This window comes from Zea mays, chromosome 2 (assembly GCF_902167145.1).
Source record: "Zea mays cultivar B73 chromosome 2, Zm-B73-REFERENCE-NAM-5.0, whole genome shotgun sequence".
Taxonomy (NCBI): domain Eukaryota; kingdom Viridiplantae; phylum Streptophyta; class Magnoliopsida; order Poales; family Poaceae; genus Zea; species Zea mays.
The window spans coordinates 193,587,716-193,600,733 of record NC_050097.1 but is presented as its reverse complement, the minus strand read 5'-3'; the positions used below and the strand labels follow the sequence as shown (position 1 = coordinate 193,600,733).

General features: G+C 50.1%; 1 protein-coding gene and 1 long non-coding RNA gene across 5 annotated transcripts; both read right to left on the bottom strand.

Annotated features, from left to right (window-relative positions):
* On the bottom strand, positions 1-615 carry LOC103647516 (uncharacterized). Its single transcript, XR_002267687.1, has 2 exons — positions 558-615; positions 1-446 (listed from the first exon to the last, which is right to left on the bottom strand). It is a non-coding gene; the product is annotated as an uncharacterized lncRNA (long non-coding RNA).
* A 5,980-nt stretch (positions 616-6,595) lies between these two features.
* LOC100286191 (uncharacterized) lies at positions 6,596-9,978 on the bottom strand. 4 transcript variants are annotated; one of them, XR_004855979.1, is made up of 8 exons: positions 8,746-9,978; positions 8,373-8,612; positions 8,204-8,269; positions 8,029-8,097; positions 7,770-7,841; positions 7,487-7,690; positions 7,128-7,372; positions 6,596-7,009 (listed from the first exon to the last, which is right to left on the bottom strand). XR_004855979.1 is itself a non-coding variant. In XM_020547809.3 (7 exons), exons 1-7 carry the CDS (start codon positions 9,319-9,321, stop codon positions 7,256-7,258), a joined length of 1,344 nt encoding a protein of 447 aa, XP_020403398.1. In that variant the 5' UTR covers positions 9,322-9,978; the 3' UTR covers positions 6,596-7,255. The 4 variants fall into 4 exon arrangements, 2 of the variants coding, with proteins under 2 accessions (XP_020403398.1, NP_001169165.1); XR_002266961.3 differs by having other exon boundaries at positions 7,128-7,346; positions 8,746-9,968; XM_020547809.3 differs by having other exon boundaries at positions 6,596-7,372.
* Positions 9,979-13,018: the final 3,040 nt, after the last annotated feature.

The window sequence follows — 13,018 nt, the reverse complement described above, 5'->3', positions numbered from 1 at the left end:
TTTAGGCCCGCAAAAGTGTGCAACAGCAGCTCCTGTATTCTCACCATGCTACTATGCTAGCACATTGTACAACCAAAATCGCCCAGTACACTGATCTCAGATTGTTCCATGAGTGCCAGGCACGGGCTCCGTGTAGCGTGGAGAGGGTGTTCCTAGCTACCTATGCAGCTATGCTAGCCACCATCTGCTGATGGCTACTGCGTGGTCAGACTCAGACGTACTACTATCTAGTCAGCCTCAGGGGGGTCCTAGGGTGTCCCGGCGGCGAGCTCAACCAGCGGAGCGCCGTTGTTGATCGGGCGGTGGCGACGAGCATCCAGCCTGTAGTTGTAGTCCATGCCGGCGAGGATCTCAGGCGCCGATGTATCCGTGCCGCCGCCGCCGCCGCCGGCATGCCTTGGTGCTTGGAACGTGGCATGGGTTACCGGGCCCTCGCTCCTTTTACACTGGAAGGAAATTGCGGCCTGGCAGTATAAGCAAATAACACTGCTAGAGCATAGCAGACCATGCAGAAATGCATGGAATCGCCGAAGCAAGCAAGATGGCGACGCACTCACCGGGCCATGTACAGCTTCCGCAGGTCAGGTGCATCCGCTTCCTGGTTCGCTCCTGCAGCAACGAGATCGACATGTTTTCAGATAAAAACATCATGCAAATCTCAGTGTCCGTGCTGTTACATCCTATAACCTGCCCGGTTGTTTACATCAGAAAGGCAGAAACCACACTTCACTACGTAATGAGCGATACTAATAGCAGCTTAGTTGGAAGATAGCATAGATCTTTTTAGCAGAGGCTAGAACCAGGGGAAGAAGTGTTTGCCTGCTTTAAGTCTCAGTTATTCCTTGGCGGGTGAGTTCTCGGAGTGCGGTAGTCGGCACAGAACGGCACGAGGCCGGCGGTTCTGCTCCTGCGCCCGACAACGGCAACCTCTACAGTTGTTTCCGCTCCATGGACATGGGCAGTGTTTGCACCTGTGCTCTTCTTGGCTCCTTCCACCACCTCATCACGCCCGGGTGCTGCCAGTGTCTTGCGTCCTGTCAACCATCTCCGACCAGTCGACAGTGCAGCAGCAGCGTCGCCCAGTCGTTCCTGCATTGTTTTTTTTTTGACAACAAGAAGCAGAGCATATTATCGCTGACCTGTATGGATCATGTATGTACTACTGAGTACTGAGTACTGACCTTGTGTGCTTCGGCAGTGGAGGCGGCCGACAGGGAGAGCAGAAGGAGCGGCAGGAGAACACCTGCGCACCTCATGTTGCAACAACAAGGGAGCTGCTGTGCCTGTGCTGCGGCTGCGGATTCAGGCAGGAGGACCAGGATCAAAGGCAGGCGAAAGGAGAGGTTTAAGGTGGCAGGCGCAGGGTTTTATATATATATTGCCACAGTGTCAGCGATCTGCATCTGCTCGTCCGAAGAAGGCTGCTGATTCGCTCAAGCTTTGGCAGAGGCGCAAATTAATTAAATGCTAGTCAAAGCGAGGCACGGCGTATTCAAATCCCCGCCTGACACGGGCCCTCTAGAATACCAAATCCGTCCTTGGTCGCGTTGCGCCTTTCCATTTTTCTGCTTGTCGCGCTCGCTCGCCGATGCAGACACACACAGCACGGTGGTCCTCTCTCTCTCGCTTCGGTTGGCCTGCGCCGCACATGGAGGGTGCGAGGCCGCGAGCCGATCGAGCAGCTGCAGCCCAGCGCAGGAGGGGGCGGTGGAGACCGGCCCCTGGCTCCGGCGCGCGCACGGCGCTCCGGCCGACCACTTGGCCCACCGACCGACGCGGCCTTCAAGCCCGTCGTCCCTCGCATTGGGGCGTCTGCTGCTGCCGATGCAGTGCAGTACACGCACGCATCTCTGTCGCCATCCATCCATGCATGTATGTATGTATCTATGTGGTGGTCGGGAGGCAGTGCTAGAGATGCGGTGTCCAGCGTGCGATATTGGGGGTTGCGTCGCGTGAGGTGAGATGCAGGCCAGCTCCGCCTCCGGCGCATGCAGGGAGCTCACTATACCAACGATAATCTCGGGGATTCCTTCACAGGAGCGCAGGCTAATCCGATTATCTGAGCTTAATTACCTGCATGAGTGCATGACACCGAGTTAAACAAAACGGTCATCGCCTCGTTTACATCTGCTCGCCACGACGTGGCGGAACGGATCGTTGAGGGCTGGGGCACCCCGTGCAGGGACCGTGGCAGTGCCGCCTGTGAAGTCTGTGGCAGGCGTTCATGTCCATTCTCCAGTGCCAACGCACAGCAGCAGCAGACGGCAACCGGCAGGTCGGCGAGAGTCCAGATGTGCGTGCCGCGTCGGGTCGTGGACCTGCTGTGCGCGCAGCCTTTTGTTTTCTCGTTTTTGACTTCCACTGACGGGATGCGGGCGGGCACGCACACGGCTTTCGGCATGGCAGCTAGCGCCTAGCGCGCGTGCACGGGCGGGCGTGCGGCAGTGCCCGCGCCGGCACGGGTCCGCGAGGCCGCGACCATGTGTTTCAGGCACCGGTGTCTGGCCGGCCGCAAAACGTGCCCCAGTCTCCCATGCCACACGCGGACACGCCGGTCAACCTATCTGGGCTGGGAGGATACACGCCTTCAGGGCCTGGCTGGCGCGAGCGTGTTGATGCGTCGTGCCGAATGAACAACCTAGGGTCATACCGTTACGCAATTTGTACAAGTAAAGTTTAAAATAGAAAATGAAGATAAATAAGCTATTGCAGATAGGAAAACAATGTTAAAAGGAATAATAGAACTCTAATGGATGTAACAAAGATCACGCTTAAAGAATTACAATGGGTAAAAAGCACAATGTTTTGGACGCAGGCGATCAACACCGCTTGTTATGCCATCAACCGGCTCTACCTTCACCGAATCATCAAGAAAACATCATATGTACTTCTCACTTCTAAAAAAAATCTCAATTTTCACTTTGATATTAAATTTATTTCAAATGGGTATTTTTTATGGAAGAAGAAGAAGGTCCACACCGATTTATTGGGTCCTCACATGTCGCTCGGGCCGGTAGGTTCCCCACCAAACCAATATTATCAAATATGATTGTGTATCGTGGCAACGTACATATATTGTACTAGTCTGGACTAACTATTTGTTTTCGATCTAAATTTTTATAATATCCATTCTAGAAAATAAATGTATTATGATATGGAGGAGGAAAACATGTTTCACATTGTTCACAATTTTTAGACGATCATTCCTTTTTCACCTCTATAGTAGTATAGTAGTTGAAGAAGAAAAACGAACTTTTATAGTTGTTGAGGAAGATCAAATATACTCGTGTTTTTCTCGTGGTCATGGTGGTGAAAAAATCCATGTTCTAGAGAACCTGAATTGTTGGGCGATTCTCGTGTAAGAGCCCCAGCCGTAGTCCAAATTCGAGTGAAGCAGCCCAGATAGCACAATGGAACAGGCCCACCAAACCAATATTACCAAATGTGACGTCCACAGGCTCAAGCCGTTATTCACTATCCAGCCCACAAGCTTCCAGCGAAGTGGCGGATTCCGGAATGGTTTAAATGAGGGACTACTAAAATAAAGCTAAATTTTTTAGTCTGAACTAAATAATATAATTGATATTTAGTATGACAAAGTAACAAAATATAATTCAAATATTAAAGAAACGTGTAGACTAAATAAGTAGATACAAAGTCTGTAAATGCAGTACTCAATATATACCGCTCATGAGTTACGATTATGAGGCATTCAATGTCTACAAATACATCTTGCTCAATAAAGCATAGTATGCTATTATTCATCCATCCATCTCCCACTTTGTGTTTTTATTTTGGTCATAGCACAAAAAGTCAAGAGCAAAGGACAATGAACATTTTTTTTGCAATTTAGCCCCTTTTGCAGTGTTTTTCCACAAATATGCCCTCTTTGTTTGAATCTAGAATCTAGACCTTTACCTGGGCGCCATCTCTATTGCTACTGACGTTACACTACTCAACGCCAATATCGCTGGCGCCTAGGTGTCAACCCCGCACGTCGACGTGGCTGGGGTCGACGCCATGATTATTGGCGCCGAGGTCAACACCACAGATCTCGACGCCGAGCTCCATAGTATAAATTGTATCCTTTGACCGTCAGTTCTTTTTATCTCCTTCATCTCATTTTCCCTCCTCATCCATACGGCAGACATCCCCTAGATCAACAACTTCGACCTTAGAAACTTATATTCGATCCATTGGTATTCGGTGACAAGATAATCTCCCTCATTTTTTTTATCGATTTGGTTTATTTGAGGTGTATGTCTTTATTATTAGTGTTAGGGTTTTTTGAATCATTGCTAATCTTTGTATTATCGTATCATAGAGCTGCTAAACAAAAAGTAAGCGTTGTATATAATGTATTATTGAATCGTAGTACTTCTAATTTTCGTATTATAGAATTTAGTGCTAATCTTTAGCCATGTTGTTCAGAATATTATGTGGAAGACAGTAACAAAATTTTGTACAGTTTTTTCTGCATCATTTTCTCTCTACGACCGAAAACGTGAAAAAACATCCGAATACGAATTTATATCTGCGTCAAAAAATTTATCGATTATTTAAAAATATATAGAATGAATTTGAAGTTTATTTTTTATGAATCTTAATAAGCTCAAGGCTAAAACAAGTATATAAATTTGAACAGGAAATTCTATAATCTATTTTGGCCGTAGAAGATAGAAGACAAAAAAAACATCGTTAGCATGGACTGCATAGTGCTGTCCGAACGTGGCGAATCCCAGAATCCCACCGGCAGGTGGCAGCAGGCGGCAGCTAGCAGGATGGGATGGGAACGGATGGGAGTGCGCAACGAGCAGTCGAGCACACGCAGGCTCTTGTCCGATGTGGCGTCGCCGTCGCCCGAGCTCCCACCCCACGAGGCCACGACCACGAGCAACCTGGCCGCACGCGGGCGGAATCGGCGCAGCGTACGGCCTCGCGCGGCAGCCGCGCAGGGCAGGGATCCGTCCGGCACGCACACCTCGGGCAGGTACGAAGCAGCAGCGCGCCTAGCCAGCCTTGTCCTGGAACCGTGGCGGCTCCGGCGGAATATACCGAAACACCTGTTTGTTCTATTGCCTGCGTCGGTTGTCTTGTCCGCTTTGGGTGGCACGGCAGCTAGAGTGCACAGAGGTTTCACTGTGCGCGATTGGTCACAGCTAGCTTTGTTTTCAGGCCATGATTAGCCGCAGCAAGATGGGTTGGGAAATACCGGAAGTGTCCTTAGGTAATGCATGAGCTTATATATGTACATTTGGGTCGTCCGGCCCGGCCCACCCCAAGTACGAAAAGACCTATATTATTTAAATTTCGGGCTGGGCTGACCCGGCAAGGCACGTAATTGCTTAATCGTGTCGGGCTCATTTCGAGCGGCTCGAAATTATAAAAGACCGAAAATTAATTTTGGCCCGAAATTCACATCATACCCTAAATTCAAAAAAATAAAACAAATAAAAGATAAGCCAAATAAATTTGAACAAAAGCAAACTTAATATTTGTATTAAAGTTAGCAGAGCTATGCAATGACTACCTCGTTTACAAATTATTTTGTTAGAAGAAAAAAGAGTATAATAAGCTCTATATAAAGTTCATAAGTTTAGTTTATTGTCTAATGTTCATAACAAAAGTAAAATTATATCACGTACTCTAATTCAAAGCTACAAAAAACATCTAACTATTATCTCTAGTTTTGTGTTCTTTATCAAGTACATAAAAGTGTGGAATGAAGTGTGGTTTTAATAAATATATGAGCCTTTTCATGTCTCTATATGAGCCATTTCGTGTCTGCCTTAAACGGGTCGTGCTCATGCCCGTCCATGGGCCGTGACCTCGATCTAAATCCGGCCCGATATATCGGGCCGTATCGGCCCGCCACTAAAATATTTCGGATCGTGCCGTGCCTGAGTCGTATCTTTTTTTTCCTGCTTCGGATCGATCCATCGGACCCATGAGCTCATCTCTTTCGAGGCCAGAGAAGGAATATCCTTTTATCTCTGGACTTCTGGAGTCTAGGCAGACATGTCTGTGCCGACTGATCTTCTCGTCGCAAAAACAAATACTACTGCAGAGTAGGTCTCTCTTCCTATGCACACATGGGCCGCCGAACAAAACTTGCTCCGAGTGCGAGGGAGGGAGTAGGGCTGGAAAATTAGCTCGAGGCTTGTGAGCCGGCTCGAGCTCAGAGCGGCTCTGCTCGGCTTCGAGCGGCTCGCGAGCCTCGAACGAGCCGAGCCCCTTCTTCGAGCTCGTTTTTGCAGCGAACCGAACCGAGCTGCCGGCTCGTTCCAGCTCGTGAGCCGGCTCGCGAGCCTTGCAAAAATGTTCAATTTATAAAATAATAATGAATATTGAATAATTTTATGGATAATAGCTCAATTTTTAGTCTTTGATGATTCTATATTTCAAATTTATATAATGTTAATTTATCAAATAATGCAACGATAAGTATAAGAATATGGCTCGCGAGCCGAGCAGACTCGCGAGCCAAGGTCGAGTCGAGCCTCTTTCACCAGCTCGTGGAATGGACGAGCCGAGCCGAGGCTCGTTTCCAGCCCTACGAGGGAGGAAGCCGACACCGAGACAGAGTCCATGAGCATGCATGATCGATCGTACGTAGCACCCTTCTTTTCTTTGATTTGTGGCACAAGGAGAACTCGCCAGGCCGCCCCCGAAATTTACGAGTGTTTCTTGCACCCTTAAACTATATTATACGCAGCCAAAAAGGCACTGAAACTACTAACAGAAACCAAGGCTCCTCGCGTTACATCCTGCTGCAGCTGGAGCAGCAGCAGCAGCAGCGCATTTGCTCGCTACCAACACACAGCCCACTGCCACTGCCACTGGCCACTGCACTGGGCGCCAGCCAGCCATGAATGCACCACGCGACCACCCAGACAGAATTTCCAGCCATCCAGGCAGGCAAAGGCATCGCTCGTCCCTCCGTCCGTCCGTCCGAGCGCTTCCGTTCCGCGGGGGTGGGGGGACTCCACGAGCTTTTCCTCAGTTCCTTCTGAAACGCAATCAATAAAAACCCGGGCGACGCACCGCCGTGTGACGCTGGGCTAGAACTGCAGCGCTGCTGCTCCCAGCACAGCACAGCACAGCACAACAGTAGCAGCATCACTTACGCCGGCCCTGCGCGCCTGCATGTTCGTCGACCAGACGTCCAGATGGAGAAGGAAGCCTCTGCTGCTACGTGCAAGCTGGCATGCTCAGATTTGAAACACGTCCTGTTGCGACGCCCTGCTCATGCTCCTCAAGTAGTCGTGGGACCCCAGCGCCAGGGCCGACGACGACGACGGGTACGCCGCCCGCGCAACGCCACCGAACGACCCGTGGGGCAGCATCTGCTCGAGAAACCCAAAAGCTTATACTGCATCAGAGTTGCAAAGCGTTTGTCTGTAAAAAAAAGTCGGGCACCGTATGGAGATCTGGCCGTGCCACGATCAAGTTCGTTCAGCCCATACTGCTGAACAGATATGCTAACCTGAGAGGCGCCGCCGCTGTCGTCTTTCGCGCTCAGCTGCGCCTGCATGATTCTCCTGAACACGTCCGGATTGGCCATGCCGGCGGCGGCGGCGGCGGCTCCCTGGACCAGGCGGCCTGGCTGCGACAGCTGTAGTAGCTGCGGGTGCATCATTTCTGGGGGAAACCCGAGGGAGGACGAAGGAGCACCAGGGAAGCGGAGAAGCTGGTAGTAAGATAAGATTGTAAGAACGCCTTTATTTGTTAGATTGGGGACGATGGAGGACGAGATCGCGCGTACGTACGTCTTTCGATAGAAGCCCTTCTATGTTGAGGTCAAGCCTTGGGTTCACCGTGGCGAGCTTCATTGACAAGAACTGCAAGAGATTCGTTCAGTGTTTTGATGTGCCTGCCATCGGTATGTATGTATGTAACGAGGGTTTTGTAGAAAGAGGAACTGTGTTCATATTCAGGGTCTCAGTGTCTAGCTGTTCTACTTCCTCTATTGCAAATGACAACTTGATTCAGGTCTCAGTATATATTGGGGGGGATGTTTGTTATTACCTCAACTTGTCTTTGCAGGGACTGAACGTAGTTGATGATCTCGTCAAGCATCACCGCCTTGCCAGTGACCTGGATTTCAAGGGTCGAAGGTGTTCATTTGTACTGATAATCAGCAATGAAATAAAGCACTCACAAGCAAGTTCTATTCCTTTTTTTTTTGGCAAGATAGACCTACTTTGCTGCAACCAGGAACAAGGTCCTGCAGAAGCTTCATCCTCTCGCTAATCTTCTCCCTCCTCAACTGCAGGGAAGATGCAATGCAACAGCCAGGGTTTTCAGGACCGGTCATGTCAGTTTCAGAGCGATCCAGCAAGCGGCAAAACGTTGGGTGACCAAATCCGTACCCGTTCTGCTAGGCTGTGGCTGTTCGTTGCCTGTCCGCGGCGGGCTCGGATATGGATGTAGTCCTCCTTCTGAGACTCGGGGACCTCTTTCTCTCCCTTCCCTCTCGACTTGCCAGGCCCGGCGCCGGCGGTGGTTGTTGCCGGGCTGCTCTCCTCGCCTTTGTCCATGCTGTGCACGCTCTCGTTCGCCGAGTCGGCGCTGGGCAGGTTGGCCGACTGGACCTGATCGCTTCCCACCACCTTTCATTGCGCAGAACAGAAGACGCACGCGCCGGATGTATCCATCCATTTCAAAAACTTAGCTACGTCGTCGACAGGTTTCTGAAACGGCAGTGGAGAAGTAGTTGCAGACACAAGCAAGAAGAGCGCTCACCTCGTTGGGCCTTCTCCTCTTCTTGGAGTCCGACGTCCCCTTGGACGAGCAGTCCCCACCACCAGCAGCCTCCGGGCTCAGCACCCCGTCGTCGCGGCCGAGCTCCGGCTCGCCCTTCTCGCCGACGACGTCCTTCTTCTGGTGATCCAGCAGCAGCGCCTCTGACGAACCACTGAACGCGTTGTTCACGGTCTGACCAGCCGCACCGAAGGCAGCTGCGCTAGCGCCCATCACCCCGCCGCCGCCGCCGCTGAAGCAGGACGTCCGCGCGGCGCGCTCGATGAAGCCGGAGTCGACGGCGAAATGGCCGAGGCCCTGCGGGAGGAAACCGGGCACCGGCGCCAAGAACCCGCCTCCCCGCGCGGCCGACATGGCGCCGACGACGTCGGAGAGCGCCATGGCTTGGGAGGTGGACGCCCACAGGCCGGCGGACGCGAAGGCGGAGTCCATCATGGGAACCTGCTGCGGCGCGCACGAGAACGCGGCGGCGTTGAATTGAGTCTGCCAATCCACCGGGGCGCCGGAGGACGCGTTGCCCTGCTCCATCCCTGTCTCGCCGCTCTCGTTCATGTCCATCGCTTGCTTGTAGCACTCACACTCACACAAGACGCGAGGAGTCGCGGGGCGCAGAAGTGGCGCCGACGTCACCCAAGGTCAATGGACGAATCAGAGACGAGAAAGGCTAGAGGAGAAGTAGCTCCTCCATTGGCCAGAGACAGAGAGCTTCATAGGCAGGCAATATGATAGCCGGCCCGGAACAAGCACGCAAGCAAGAAGCTCCCGTCACGGCCTATGGCAGGAAAAGGAAAGATGCCCGGACACGGGAGATTCTTATGCTATATGTTCCGGCGAGAAGCATGGGAAGGAGAGAGAGAGAGAGAGAGAGAGAGAGAGAGAGAGAGAGAGAGAGAGAGAGAGAGATGGTATTGTAGGCAAAGGCTAGCAAGTTGTTCAGTAGGCTGCTGTAGTTTCACCACTACTGAGTAGTGCATGCAAGGTGAGCCACAGCGATTAGCTGCAGGAGTTGCATGCAGCCGCTTTACTCCTAGCCACCACCGCCATGGCCGGTGCTGTTTAACCTCGATGGATCTTACTAGTTTTAAGGGGTGTCTCGCCTCGCTTTATCTTTCTTGACAGCTCTTTTAATCATGCTGTTTACCTTTGCTTTTGCTTACTTACTCCCTACGAGTACTGCGCTCTCTCTCACGCACAGCAAGCGTAAAGAGGAAGGGCGCCGCTGATCGAACACAGCACACACGGCACCACCATCCCTGACAATGCCAACTCTCACGGGCAATTGTTTATGGGCGGGCGTTAACCGCTCGCTTTGCTCAAGGCGCCTCTGGCTGTAAACTATTGCCCATCGCCCCCGCCTACCCGAATCATTATTTGACTGCTGGATATTTTTTTAAAAAAAATGGTCGGCACATCCAGTTATTTACACGCGCCCTCCATGGTCCGCATGATTAGTTTTGTTGAAAAAAAATGGTAGTCAACATTAGCAGGGTGTGTGCCGATCGAGGCATTAGATCTTCTTAGGAGCTACTTTGGAAACTCTGTTTTCAAAGAAATTTCTATTACTATTTTTTCTTAGAAAAGTGTAAATCATTTAGAAAATGTGGTTTCCAAACTAGCCCTTACCCTCTCACCCACCACGGCAAAGCAAACCTACCTTCTTTTTTTCGTTTCATCCTCTTTCTTCCTTTCTCCCGTGCACATTTCATGCATCCTCCTCCAGTCTTGTCTTCTGTCAGGCCCTCTGGCAATTAGTTATGAATTCAGTTACAGCATAGAAGCAGGAACAGGGGAGTGTGTTTGAGGAAAAAAAAACAAAGGCCAGCTGAAAAAGCCTGCTGAAGGAGCTTGCGGTTTCAGGGTTCAGACTTGAGATTCCGTTAAATCTCAACCTTTCTTCGCGGCAAATAAACAAGTTAGATTTAGTAGTATTCGTTAGCCTCGGGGCGCGCGGAAGCTCGAATCTAGCTTTAGGTTAGCTTTAGGTTAAACACGCTTTTACCCCTTTTTAAATTTGGGTTTTAGAAGAAAGAAGGAAACAGAGAGGAATGACCTGATAAATCTCCCTCAGTGACTCACCTCCATGGTCACTACCAGGCACCAGCACTGCAAGAAGTGGCCTGCAAGTTACTGGTTATTCCCTGCCTGCTCACCACCTCCGGCTTTACCTTTCCTTTCAGCACCAGCACAGCTGCCATTAGTTGTGGCGCCCTCGCTAAGCTCTCGAAGTGGCCATGCATGGAAAGCAAGCCAAATCCGAATCTTGGGAGAAATGTAAACTAAAGACTGCAAAGGATACGTCGACTTTCAAACGAGGTACGTACTCCTTTCAAACTCCCCGGAAGACGGACCAAGGACCACAGGCCGGCCGGCCGGCTACGTGTAGATATAATAACAAGTCTCTCGCTAGATTCCCAGCCAACCTGCTTTCTTCAACCAGGCTGTAGTAGTACATGCCCGGTTGGGGCTAGGGCTAGCCCCGCGCGTCGCCTTCGTGAGCCACGACCCAGTGCCGTGCCTTGCCGCGCTCCTCCTCTTTTGCCGGGTCTCGAGAGCACGGCAGGCAGCGGCGCCCGGCCTCGGCGTCGCGCATTCACCCCTTCTGCTCCGGGGAGTACTGTGGGATCGGCTCCGGCTCGCCAACCACCCACTACATTATCCTGCGGCCGCGCATCACTATGCTCGCCAGAAAGGTTACTGCAGACCTGCGTGTCTTCCTTCCCAATCATTGCCGTGCATATTTTCATCCGGTTCGGTCAAATCATCGAATCGGACACTCTTATCTCTCTCGTGTTTTGATTGACGGCGCAACAGTCTTACTATGTATTGCCGTGCGTATATAAGATCCGGAGAACAGAGAGAGTTTTGCGATAGTTTGTACATGCTTCAAAAGTCCGTGCATACAGCTACTAGAGAGATGCATCGATAAGCACAGAACGCAAAGGCAAAGTCCTAATGATATGAGATCATTATATTACCGAGAATGAATGATGAGCGCTGACTGAACATGGATGATTCGATTGCAGAACAAGCTAGCTGCTAGCCTATATAACATCTCACCATTGCGAGCACACACACACCTTGTGCTAATCCAGCATTCGGATCTCTAAATGCGCTTAGGAAAGTGTATGCCGCACCCTTCTGGAAACCATAAACAAACCACAGTCCGTGGCAACTGGCAAAGCCAGCCAGATGCGAGTGACTATATTTTTTTTGGTGAAGGTCTATGTTAGGTGTAACCTTGGGGATGGACTATGGTCAATCCAAACCGAGACTCCAAATTACTACTCGTTATTCTAAACCCTAACTACACGCCTCATGTCGTACGCTAATGGTCTGATTACACTCCTAGAGTAGTGAACAGAGCTGTGAGCTAGAGATTAATAAGCTGCAAAACACATATCTGGGGAACACTAAAGAAGTATCCCCAAGAAGAGAAATAAACTAACGCAGTTGATAAGGGCAGCAGGCTCCTCATTTTGTCAAGGCCAACCTGTTAATCATTGGCATTGTGCGAGGGCAAATTCTACTGTATATCATAAAGCATTATGCGGCGTGTGTGTGTGTATGCGTGCGTGTGTTTGCTGCCTTGTCTGTGAAGGGAAAAAAAAAAGTCCACAGACATAAAGTACCAGATCTGAGACCTGAATATAGTAGTCCTTGCTTTTTCTGATGTCTATCTCAGTGCATTGAACGACAGCTAGAGAGTGCAAATCATCCAACTGAACAAGTGCCGTTGTCCATGATAACTCGCATAGACCTACCAGTTTGCTTGGTCTTGCCTAAGTAGTTTACAGATATCTTGTTTTCAATAGAACAGGGTTTATTAGATTCAAATTTTATGGCTCTCTGCTTGAAAGCATATGTGCTTGCAAATGCCTCATAAGCGTGCATTTGCATCCAACGTGTCCTTTTCTCCACCTGTTCAAAGGCCCCTACACCCACCAGGCAGTAATAACAACAGCACGATCGAAGTGATTACCGCCCACACCCAAAAAACAAAAAAAATGTTAGCTGATCTGTGTCCTTATCACAAATGACAGTCTTTACTTTTGCTCAATTTAATAATTCCTATAATTTCCTGTGCAGAACGATTCATATCTCTTTCAAAATCAACAACAGTCATGCAAGTGAAATATAGACCTAGCAGTACTGGAGGCAATTACCCATCTCAAATATATAGCATTTCCGAATATCCCAGTTGAGATAAAGAAAATAGCAAGTCTAGTGTATGTGCTGGCCCTTTTCCAAAAGTATG

Coding starts and splice junctions, on each gene's coding strand:
- LOC100286191 (XM_020547809.3), bottom strand. CDS start 9,321: ATGGACATGAACGAGAGCGGCGAGACAGGGATGGAGCAGGGCAACGCG. Junction 8,270..8,372: donor GCCACAGCCTAGCAGAACGG/GTACGGATTTGG, acceptor TCTTCCCTGCAG/TTGAGGAGGGAGAAGATTAG. Junction 8,098..8,203: donor TTGTTCCTGGTTGCAGCAAA/GTAGGTCTATCT, acceptor CTTGAAATCCAG/GTCACTGGCAAGGCGGTGAT.